Source organism: Coffea eugenioides, chromosome 1, assembly GCF_003713205.1.
Source record: "Coffea eugenioides isolate CCC68of chromosome 1, Ceug_1.0, whole genome shotgun sequence".
NCBI lineage: Eukaryota > Viridiplantae > Streptophyta > Magnoliopsida > Gentianales > Rubiaceae > Coffea > Coffea eugenioides.
Genome location: NC_040035.1, coordinates 26039883 through 26052511, shown reverse-complemented (window position 1 = coordinate 26052511; position 12629 = coordinate 26039883). Strand labels below are relative to the sequence as shown.

Genomic DNA, 12629 nt, shown 5'->3' with positions numbered 1-12629 from the left:
AAGATTTTAATCAACCTAATTCACCCCCCTCTTAGGTTGTCTTTGGGCCTTACAATTGGTATCAAAGCTTGGTCTCCTAGAGATTAAGCTCAAACGGCTTGGAGTAAAGATGACAACCTGTCATGCTATGTTTGTTGAGGGGCAATCTGTTACTAGGCCTCCCATGTTCAGTGGCTCCAATTATGTGAGCTGGAAAGAAAGGATGATTATCTTTTTGCAATCTATTGATATTGAGCTATGGTTTATTGTGAGTGAAGGACCGCATGAAGCTAACTTTCTTGATGCAGATACAGGGTTGCTTCGGCCAAAAATGAGAGCTGAAATGAATGCTCAAGATAGGACTAACCTCACATTGAATGCCAAGGCCATGAATGTTCTTTATAGTGCCTTAGATTCAAATGAATCAATTAGAGTAAAAGGCTGTAAATCGGCCAAAGAAATGTGGGATAAGCTAAGAGAAATCCATGAGGGTGGAGACAACGTGAGAGAACAGAAAAAGGCTATCTTGGTCACAAAATATGAATCATTTAAAATTGAACCTCTTGAGGATATTGACAAAATGTATTGCAGGTTCAATGACTTGATCAAAGATCTCGAAGTGTTGGGCAAAGAGTACACCTTGGGAGAGAAGAACAGGAAATTCTCAATGCATTGGGCAAAGAATGGGAAAATAAAGTGACTGCAATAGAGGAGGCTAAGGATTTAAATTCTGTGCCTATTGAATCTCTCATTAACTCACTAACCTCTTATGAGTTGAAACTAAAATCTAAAGTGCAGGAGGAAGAGGATGCTAGAGCAAAGAGAAATATTGCTCTAAAGACTACTCAAAGTGAAGATGATCCAGCTCACTTGGATGATGAAGACTCGGATGGTGATGATAATGATCTTGCTCTCATCACAAGAGGCTTCAAGAGAATCTTGAATAAAAGAAAGTTTAGAAAGGGAGGACCTAGCAATCAATTTCAAAATTATTCATCAAATGCAAGGAACAAAGGAAAGCAAGAATTCAACAAGAAGCTAGTGGACAAATGCTATGAATGTGGACAGCCTGGACACTATGCAAACGAATGCCCCATGAAGAAAATGAAAGATGGGAAAGCTGATCGAAAGCCAAGATTCAACAACTTCCAGATTACTTGGAATGAATGCAACTCCGAAGGGGAAGTTGAAGAAGAGGAAGAATCAGCTCAAATGGCCTTCATGGCTATTGGAGATAATGAGGTAACTTCCATACACTCTCAATCTGAAAGTGATGATGAAGGGGAAGTTGAAGAAGAGGAAGAATCAGCTCAAATGGCCTTCATGGCTATTGGAGATAATGAGGTAACTTCCATACACTCTCAATCTGAAAGTGATGATGAAGAAGATGATGATCTTGAATCCTTTGTTGAAAAACTGCATAATGCCTTGAAGGAATCTTATGATAAAAACAAGCAGCTAAAACAGAAAATTGCTTTTCTCATTCATGAAAATACAAGTCTTCTTCAACAAAATAAACAACTAAAGACTGACAATGATTGTCTTGTAAGAGCCGGATTTAATGTTCAAAATGAGCTTGATATAAAGACAAATATTTGTAAAATGCTGAAGGAAAGACATGGTGATTTGAAGAAAAGAATGGACAACTTGGATGAGACTTTGAAAGCAAGAAAACAAGATTTTCTCAAAAAGAACATGTCATCTACCTTTCTTACTGCTCATCAAAGAACATTAGCACGCAACAAAAATGCACATGGTTTCACAACATATAGAAGAAGTGGATTGAGATATGTCAAACCAGTACATGTTAAGGACTCTTCCATTATGTGTGATTTTTGTTGTCAAAAAGGGCATTTGAAAGGAGATTGCTATGTGAAAAGAAATCTGAACAAAGGGATGAAATGCATGTGGTTAGTGAGATACAATGCTAACTATTGTGGACCCAAAAATTGAAAAGGGTACCAAACATTTTCTCTTTTCAGGAAAAAGGCTCAAACAAGTCCAAATGGTTTATTGATAGCGGCTGCTCAAGGCATATGACCGGTGATCCCTCTTTGTTCATAAAGCTAAAATCAAAATCAAGTGGAAAGGTGACATTTGGTGATGATGTGAAAGCTAAGACAATTGGAATAGGTGATGTTGGTAAGGATGGTGAAACTTTTGTTCATAATGTGCTCTTAGTTGATAATTTAGGTTATAACTTGCTTAGTGTTAGTCAATTGTGTGATAAAGACTTGAATGTGTTGTTTAAAAAGCATGAATGCATTGTGCTTGATTCCAAATATAATGTTGTGTTCAAAGGTAAGAGGTTTAACGACATATATATTGTGGTTCTTGATAAAATTGATTCTTCTAGCTTAAAATGTCTTAAAGCTTCAAATGAAGATCCTTGGTTGTGGCATAGGAGACTTTGTCATTTTAACATGGATTTACTAAAGGAAATTTCGAAAAAGGAGCTGGTTAGAGGCTTGCCAAAAATCTGTTTTGAAAAGGATAAAATTTGTGATGCATGTCAATTTGGAAAGCAAACAAAAGTTTCTTTTAAACCAAAGAAGTGTGTTTCAACTTCTAAACCTTTAGAACTCTTGCATCTTGACTTATTTGGTCCTACTCAAATCACTAGCTTGGGAGGTAAGAAATACTGCTTTGTGATTGTGGATGATTATTCTAGATATACTTGGGTGATATTTCTTGCTCATAAGGATGATGCTTTCAAGAATTTCACTTCATTGTTTGCTAAAGTGCAAAATCTGCTTGGCTTAAAAATTGTTAGGATTAGAAGTGATAATGGAACGGAATTCAAGTATTGTGGTTTTTCAGATTTCTGTGATCATAATGGCATAACACATGAGTTTTCAATTGCAAGAACTCCACAACAAAATGGTGTTGTAGAAAGGAAAAATAGGACACTACAAGAGGCTGCTAGAACTATGTTAAGTGAATGTAGTTTGCCAAAATACCTTTGGGCTGAAGCGGTAAACACTGCATGTTATGTGATGAACAGAATCCTTTTGAGACCCATTTTGAATAAAACATCTTATGAACTGATTTTTGATAAGAAACCTACGGTTGGATATTTCAAAGTCTTTGGTTGTAAATGTTTTATTTTAAATTTAAAGGAACATCTTGGTAAGTTTGACAAAAAATCTGATGAAGGAATATTTTTGGGATATTGTGAGAACAAAAGAGGATATAGAGTCTTTAATAGAAGGACTCTTGTGATAGAAGAAGCCATACACATAATATTTGATGAAACTAATGATGATAATTCCAAAAGTTCGTGTGAGGATGATGATGTATGTGTTCGTGAAGGAATGGAAAAGCTAAAAATTGGAGATGGAGGAAATTCTGAACCGGAAGCAAAGGAAATGGAGAATGAAGCTCATGAAGATCAAGAAAGGGAAGATGAGGACAAAAATGATGATTCATTCAAAGATCTTCCCAAGGCTTGGATATTTAGCCAAAATCATCCAAAAGAACTTATAATTGGTGATCCATCCGAGAAGGTAAACACTCGTTCCTCATCTAAGAAATTGATAGACAATTTTGCTTTAGTTTCTCTTTTTGAACCCAAAAATATCAATGATGCTTTAAAGGATGATAACTGGATTTTGGCTATGCAAGAGGAACTTAATCAATTTGAGAGAAATAAGGTTTGGACACTTGTTGATAGACCTCAAAATCAACCTATCATTGGCACAAAGTGGATTTTTAGAAATAAATTGGATGATAAAGGTGTTGTTGTAAGAAATAAAGCCAGATTAGTTGCTAAAGGATATGCACAAGAAGAAGGAATTGATTTTGATGAAACATTTGCTCCCGTAGCGAGATTAGAATCTATTAGAATGCTTCTTGCTTTTGCTTGTTTCAAAGGTTTCAAATTATTTCAAATGGATGTTAAAAGTGCCTTTTTAAATGGTTTTATTGATCAAGAAGTATATGTGGATCAACCCCCCGGTTTTGAAAATACAAAATTTCCAAGTCATGTGTTTAAACTATCTAAAGCATTATATGGTTTAAAACAGGCTCCAAGAGCTTGGTATGAAAGATTAAGTGGTTTCTTGATTGAAAATGGTTTCAAAAGAGGTATTGTGGACACCACACTTTTTACTAAGCAAGTGTTAAATGACCTTCTTATTGTGCAAATATATGTTGATGATATTATTTTTGGTGCTACTAATGAGTATCTATGCAAGGATTTTTCCACCACTATGCAAAGTGAATTTGAAATGAGTATGATGGGAGAATTAAATTTCTTCCTTGGACTTCAAATACATCAAGCCCTTGAGGGAATTTTTATAAATCAAGCAAAATATACCAAGGAATTGCTGAAAAAGTTTGGCATGGAGGACTCAAAGCAAGTTGGAACTCCAATGTGCACTTCAACAAAACTTGACAAAGATGAAGAAGGTAAACATGTGGATGAAAAGCACTATAGAGGTATGATTGGAAGCTTACTTTATTTAACCGCAAGTAGACCTGATATTATGTTTGCTGTTTGCTTGTGTGCTAGATTTCAATCTTGTCCAAAAGAATCACATTTGAATGCTGTTAAAAGGATTTTTAGGTATTTGAAAGGTACATTAGACTATGGTCTTTGGTATGCTAGATCTAGTGAGTTTGCACTATATGGATATTCGGATGCTGATTTTGGAGGTTGTCGTGTGAATAGAAAGAGTACTAGTGGAACTTGTCATTTTCTTGGTAATTGCTTAGTCTCTTGGTTTAGCAAGAAACAAAATGCAATCTCTTTGTCTGCAACCGAAGCGGAATATATTGCCGCTAGTGCATGTTGTGCTCAACTTTTATGGATGAAGCATACCTTGAATGATTTTGGATTATCATATGACTGCATGCCTATATTCTGTGATAATACTAGTGCTATCAATTTGACCAAAAATCCAATTCAACATTCTAGGACAAAGCATATAGATATAAAGCATCACTTTATTCGCGATCGTGTTCAAAAAGGTGAAGTATGTGTAAATTATGTTTGTTCTAAAGATCAATTTGCTGATATTTTTACAAAAGCTTTGCCATTAGATCAGTTCATTCATCTAAGATCAAAATTAGGGATAATCAAAAAATCATCTTAAAATTTTTCAAAGCCTTCGGACGTCCGAAAGAATATGAACGGACGTCCGATAATGTTCTTCAGCTATTTTTTCCAGAAAACACCTGTTCGGACGAAGATGTCGGACGCACGACTTCGTTCGGCCGTCCGACAGTGCAACGGTACACTTTTTAAAGTAACTTTCTTCCTTATTTGCTTCAAACTCTTCTTCTTCTATTTCCTCTCGGACGAAAACTCTCTCGTCTCTCACTCTCAAATTCATACCATTCTGAAGCTCTCATTCCCAAATTGACTCAACCAAAACTTTTCCTGATCGATTGCGACTCGTTTCTCCTGATCATTTCACCGAATCGCATAATATTTCGCAAATTCTCAAATTTCCCTCAAAACCCTACTTTCTCATAACCGCTCTGTCAAATCTTCTTCAAAGCCTTTTTGTCCCAAAAATTCTGTGTGATTCACTTCCGTACTACTGAGTGCATCATTCTCATCCTTCATTCCACACATTTCGCACAATGGTGAATCTAAGAGGAGGAAAGGTCACTGCCGGACGCAAGCATCCACTCAGGGATGAGGATGATGATCTTCCTACGGTCAAACGATCATCCAAACGCTTCAAGAGGGGAGCTGTAAAGGGTCAAATGTCACAGCCTACACCACAACCCACTCCTCAGCCTGAATCTGGACAGGGAACCTCATCTCAACCGCCTCCAAAATCAACCACAGTCCTTACATTCTTTGATGATGCTGCAAAAGACAAACACTCCTGGATATCCCAGAAAGGTGTCATCCCTCAACGCACTGTCAATTCTTCTGAATTTCGCCAAATGGGTTTAGAATCCATTCTGAGTCTGTTTTCTTTCCAGAAATGGTCACATCTCATTTCTATGCCCAATGTTTATTACCCTGAATTGCTGTATCAATTCTTTGCAAATCTTAGGAAAGGCACTGATCACACTGAAATCATGTCCAGGGTAAATGGGGTAGACTTAGTTCTTGATCCTGAAACTGTGAATGCCATCTTAAACACCACTATTGAACGTGGATGCAAGAGTAAAATTACAAATTTCTTTTCCTATGAAGAGCACCCTACTGCTGATAATCATTTTGATGGGGCTAAGATGCTGACTTATTTTAAAAGAAGTTTTTCTTCCTCTGCTGATGCTAAACTGAATGATCTTGCCCCTGTGAATCTAATTGCCTTTTCAATCATTTCAAACCTGCTTGTGCCTACTGATGGCCATAGAACAGATGCAAACAAAATGGAGTTGTATCTCTTTTACTGTTTTTGAGAAAAGATTCGCATTGATTTTGGTTTTGTCATGTGCAAGTTTTTACTTCGTTATGCCATTGATTCTCGCAGAAAATTATCTTATGGAAAATTTCTTCAAAAGATTTTTGAGTTTTACAAAGTACCAATTCTAGGCGTTTGTCCCAAAGAAGCATCTTCTTATGCCTTTACCAAAGGATATTTTGAAAGGAAAAATCTTGTCTTTAAGGATAATCTGTGGGCTTATAAGGGGGCATCATCTAGTGAACATAGGTCTAAGGCTGCACATGATCCTTCATCTATTGCACTCACTCCCATTCATCCCAGGAAGTCTGCCACTAAGGCATCTTCCTCCTCCAATGATGAAGTGATTGAGCTCCTTCGTGAACTCAAACAGCATGTTCTTCTTCTAGAACATGGTCTAATGCTCACCATGTCCTCTGAACATCAAACAGCCTACCTAGACAAAAAGAACCTTCTTTTTCCCCCACCTGTGGTTGAGGAAGTTTCACATGGCAAAGAGCCACGCCCCACTGATCCAAGTTCATCAATTCCAGACCCAAGCTCATCAACTCCAGTGACTCCTCATGGCCCTTCCACATCAGATAAAGGCAAGGCACCTGTTGAAGAAGCTGCTGAACCTGATGAAGAAACTGAAGAGGAGGACCTCTCCCAATATCTGCTTTCTCGAAGGACACCTGGATCCCCCTAGTTCACCATTTAGGATCACATAGGGTCATTTGCATCTTGTTTGACTATTTCATATGTAGAAGTAATGTTTATGTTTATGTTGTGTTCATTTAGTACTTTTTAATGGATGATTATGGCTGTAATGGTTATGGATATCTGGATGAATGTTTCAGTATTTTGAATGATGAATGTGTGGATGTGATGAATGTTTTTGGTTCTCCGTGATATATGTGATTGATTGGCCTTTTGTGATGACAAAAAGGGGGAGAGAACTGGATTGGATTGATTGATGATTTAATTGGCTTGATGGATTGAATTGGTAAAATGTTGGATGTTGGCTGCTTAATTGTTATGTTTTCTGGTTGATTGATTAATTCGGTAGGGTAGCTAAGTAAGGGGGAGTTTTTCAAATTTTTGCTCTATGATCCACTAAGTAAGGGGGAGTTTTTGTCAATTGAGAAAGGGGGAGCTTATATTGCAATCATCAAATCTCATTTCAAACAATTGTTTTGTCATCATCAAAAAGGGGGAGAATGTTATTCTTGGTTTTGATGATCACAAAGGACTTTGAAATGTTTATCTAACTCTCTTCAAATATAAGTGTTTTTTGCCTATCAAAGAATCAGGTACGAATATGAAATGAAAATCAACCAAAAGAAGAAGCAAAAACAGGACACTCATGTCGGACGTCCGAAGGAATCTGTCGGACGTCCGAAAGGATGAAGAACATCAAGAAGGAAATTCTGTCGGACGCTCGTGAGGAAGCAACGGACGTCCGGATGGATCGGACGTACTCTTCAGACGCACATCGATCGTGTCGGACGTCCTAAAAATTCCGTAAAGTGTTGATGACTCTCTGCCAAGACTCTGTCGGACGCTCTTAAGGAAGCATCGGACGTCCTGAAGGATCGGACGCATGCTTCGGATGCACATCAATCTCATCGGACGTCCTAAAAATTCCACGAAGATTTGATAACTCTCTGGACGACGTTCGGACACAGAAGCTCGGACGATAAAATCCCATCGGACGTCCGAACAACAACTTGACTGATTTAAGGACGATGGGATCGGACGATGACTAAGCTGTAGGACGTCCGACATCCCCAACGGCTAGCTGACTCTTCATCTGCCTTCTATCCGTTGGAAGCATTAATGAAGCCCATTTTAGGTCCCCTTCAAATACAAACGATTCTGAACAAGACAAGTACTTTTGCACACTTTGTTTACAAGATCTCAAGAGATATTTTAGCTTGAAAATAGTCTCCATAGCTAGATTTGTTCTCCAAGTGGTGTGAATTTCTTGTGAGCATTTCTTTTGTGATTGAAAGTTTCTTTAGTGTAGCTTTGTTGAGGGTTATCTGAGTGATTGTAAAACTTCTTAGCTTGACTAAGTGAGGCTTAGGGCAAGGAGGAAGTGCTCCCTCCATTGTACATCTAGTTGATCATCTTTCATCAAAGAGAAGTTGCTCAACCTAGTGATTGGTCTTCAAGTTTGAGGAAAGCTTGGTAGACAATCGGTTTGATATTCTATCTTATTCTTTTTTGTTTAATAAAATTCTCATTGCTTATCTATACTTGTTTTTCGAATCAATATTGCTCTCTTCTTCTAATCTACTTGATTGATCATTACTAGAAAAGAAGGTAAATTTTTATTAAGCAAAAAATTGCATAAATTTGATTAAGATTTTAATCAACCTAATTCACCCCCCCTCTTAGGTTGTCTTTGGGCCTTACAATAATACATAAACTAGGGTTTTCAATCTTAACCAAGATTAGGGTTTTCTCCTTAGCCCTAAAACCCTACTTTCACCATACCGAATAATAAATAACCCTAATATCAACTTACGAACTGACTGGGGCCTCACAGAAAGGATACAGGTGGCTCTCAAGAGCCAAATTCCCATTGCTTCACCAGAACTTGATCAGGTAGTAGTTGACACTCCGTCAACTTTCAAGTAAAGTAACCAGTCCAGTAGAGCACCGCTTCACACCAAACTCCGTCCACCAAACATACCCCTTACCGGACCCGAACGCCTCAATAGGAATAGTGGTGGTAATACTCGAGTATACCGGGAATCCAGAGTCTCCAATACTAAAAAATTCTCCAGGAGCAGTTCTCATGGTTTTGTCAATTTTCCTCGACCAAACCCTTGATGGCTCGATTCAATTGACTCCCCATGAGGTTGAGCTCAGGTTTGACAGGAAGGTCGTCGGATACACCTCTAAACGACATCAGGGTAGGCACAGTAACAGACTCAATTTTATACAGTAAACAGTCAAATAAGCAAGAGAGAGACGAGTGTGATAAAGTACACCCTCGTCTCGTCTAGAATAAACAGATATTACAGTCATTCAAGTCACGAATTACAGGTACATGTAATCAAGTAAGCAACAAGTCATGCAAGTGGTACACTCACCAGTCAAGCAAAAGGACTTCAAAAGTTTCCTTCCCAAGTATGCCTTTGATCACCGACTCGTCCTAAGAATAATCAAGGTAAAAAAATTATGATACCCATATTTACAAACCCAGTAAACAGAATACATAATTGAGGCTCGACTACGAGTCGTAAGTCTATCCGAATGAACTACGAGTACAAGGATACAAAAGTGTGGCTTCGGGGTGAAAAAGTAACGGTTGGTTCTAAAACACGAACAACCCCAAAGCCCTTCATATATCACCAAATAAAAGCTTGAAAAACCAACCACAATCAAGCTCCTCATACATCATAGATAGTTTCCTTGCTCAAGTCCAAGCTTTAGATCACGAATATCATGTCAAACAAAGGAAATTCTAAAATCATCAAGTTGCACTCACCTTTTGGTACTTTAATCACAACTAAAGCTACACTTATCGGATTGAGGCAAATTTTATGGCGTTTCGAAGCTAAGACATAGACTACATTTCCTATGAAGACATCGACACCCAATTCTTGCATTTTCAAGATCAAAAATTGAAATCTCAGAGAAGACAGAAAACTGTCCGTGAAATAGGGCGTTGGGCAGTCAAGGGTATTTTAGTCATTACAGAAGCTACAGTGCCCCGATTGAGTTAAAATTTTACAGGTAGATAGGTCACTCAATTTTCTACAACTTTCATGTTTTGACCAAGAGTTGATTCGGGCTTTATCATAGGCGAATATGCAGGTCAGATTGGGTCCAAAAACAGGGCAGAATCATTCCTAAATGGAAACCCCTAATCTGAAATTGATACACACAAACTGAAATTTTTCGTAGGCAAGTAAAACTAGCATATAAAAGGTCAATATTACACATAACAAAGCCATCAATCCAAGGCTAATGCTCAAGCATCAAATAAAAGCAGAAAATTCACCATAAAACTGAAATTTCCCACATCACCACCTCAAGTCATCATATATCTCATAAAACTACATATTTTGCAACTCCAACCACAAGTATGCTAGTAGTAGAAGTAAATAGGGATTTGTTTAGCAAAGTTACCTAGTAACCTCAAGAAAGATGGTAGCTTAGCACTTCTTCCTCCAAAATCACTCCACCAACACATTTAATCCTCCTTAGCAAGTAACTTTTATGGAGTAAGTTTAGATTCTAATGGTTGGAACTCAAGATTTGAGGAAGAAAATTGAAGATGCAAGATAAGTTTTCTCTCTTTGTTCCTCTCAAAGGGTTCGGCCATGAAGGGTAATAAAGTTAGGAAATTTGAGTCAAAATCTGATTTTCGGAAAGTGAAATAACCTTAGTCAAAGTCCAACATCCAATGGCGTTGCGACAAATGTTGTCCTAGGGTTTAACCTCATCCTTTTGTTTACTATTGGTCAATCTATCTGTCTAACCTCTAATTATCCCTTAACACCGTATAAAATAATATCCCGGTATACAAAACTTCACCTAGTCAACAAAATTTTATCGTATTTACCGCACTAGCGGGTCCCACGTCCATTATACACTACCAACTTCGCATGAACTAACTTATACTAGGAAAATGATTTAAAAAATGATACTCACTTATAAAAATCTCTAAAAAATTAATATAATAAAATAAAGTAAGGAAGATGCACGAGGAAAATAAAATAAAATAAAGGAAATTTTGCGGGCCCTCACACTCTCTCCCCTTTAAAAGAATTTCGTCCTCGAAATTTTCTTACCACCGTGATCTATGAAATCTTAGTTAAACAGTGAATTACGGGAATTGTACCTTCTATGTCCTCAGACGAGTCAGGGACTTGATGTTGCTCTACGGAATACACCCGAGGCGGTACCTTTGGTCCAGTCCCTTCGCCCTTCGACTGTTCAGGGTTGGTCTTAGTTAACTGTCGGTTCCCACTCCCTTATCGAAGTAGGATTGGGAAATTAGCGATCTGATGATCTGCACTCCCACAATGTAGGCATTTCCTCGCTTTCTTCCAGCAAACGTCCTCCGTGTGATTCGCCTTCCCACAGTACCCGCAGGGACCACCGGAAGCAGAGGCCGAGCCTCCCTGTGAGGTAACTCTTGATATCCCCGGAATTCGTACTCCTCCAGTTCCCCTTCCAAACTTGGGAGGTATACTCTTATCCTCTTGCTCTACTCTACTTTCAGGAATAGCCCTTTTCTTCGCTTGGAAGTTTCTGACTTGTAGCCTCGTACTTTCAACTCGTTGGGCTTTCTCCACTGCATTGCTAAAGGCACTGAGTTGAGCCACGGCTAGGTCCTTCTGGATCTCAATATTCAATCCCCGAACAAAACGCCTTATCTGCCTTTGCTCGGTCATGATTAGTTCAGGAGCAAACTTTGGTAATCGGGTGAACTGGCTCTCATATTCGGCTATAGTCTGGGTTCCCTGGCGAAACCTTATGAACTCATCCTCCTTCTTCTCCTGAATTAGTGGTAGGAAATACTTTGCGTTGAACTCCCTCATGAAGTTTACCCACATCCTCGGTGTTTGTTCTCTTTCCCATTTTAGTCTTACCACGTTCCACCAAGATCGAGCTACTCCCTCTAGTTGGAAGACAGCAAATGTCACCTGTCTCTCCTTCGTATAATGCAGAGCAGCAAAAATATCGATCATCTTCTCCAACCACCTCTCAGCCATGTTTGGGTCTGGTCCTTCAATAAATTTTGGTGGGGAGAACTTCTGAAATCATTCAAGGGCTCTATCCTTACCCTCTACATGGTTACCAGGGTTTCCAGGTTGAGAAATAAGATTTTGGCCCTGGCGTTCCACTACATGGGCCAACAAATCGATCATGCGCTAGATAGCAGTGGTTACTTGGGCATTAGGATCCATTCTAGGTTCAGGATTCGGTTCAGGTTTTGGTTCTTGATTACTCATTTCATTCGAGGGTTGCCTACGTCCGCCCACGACCTCGTCCACTATGTCTACCCTCCATTCATTTTTTTTCTCAATCTAAGGTCGAATTGCGAATATAGTATTAAAGTGATATATATAGAGGCATAGACAATCCACAGGAAATGTAAACAAGTCAAAGGTTAACTATATAATACAACTTTAGCATATATATATCACATACATAGTAGCAGTCAAATACAAACAAAGGTAAGTCCATTAAAGTAGCGGGATCGTCAAAAGTACTATGTACAACTAGGCAAAAAGTACAAAATCAGCTAACTCAGGACTTTCCCTAACTATCCCTCGC

General features: G+C 38.4%; 1 protein-coding gene across 1 annotated transcript; it reads right to left on the bottom strand.

Moving 5' to 3' along the window:
• Positions 1-11320: 11320 nt before the first annotated feature.
• On the bottom strand, positions 11321-12064 carry LOC113769388. Its single transcript, XM_027313842.1, has one exon. It carries the CDS (start codon positions 12062-12064, stop codon positions 11321-11323), a length of 744 nt encoding a protein of 247 aa, XP_027169643.1.
• Between the last annotated feature and the right edge of the window lie 565 nt (positions 12065-12629).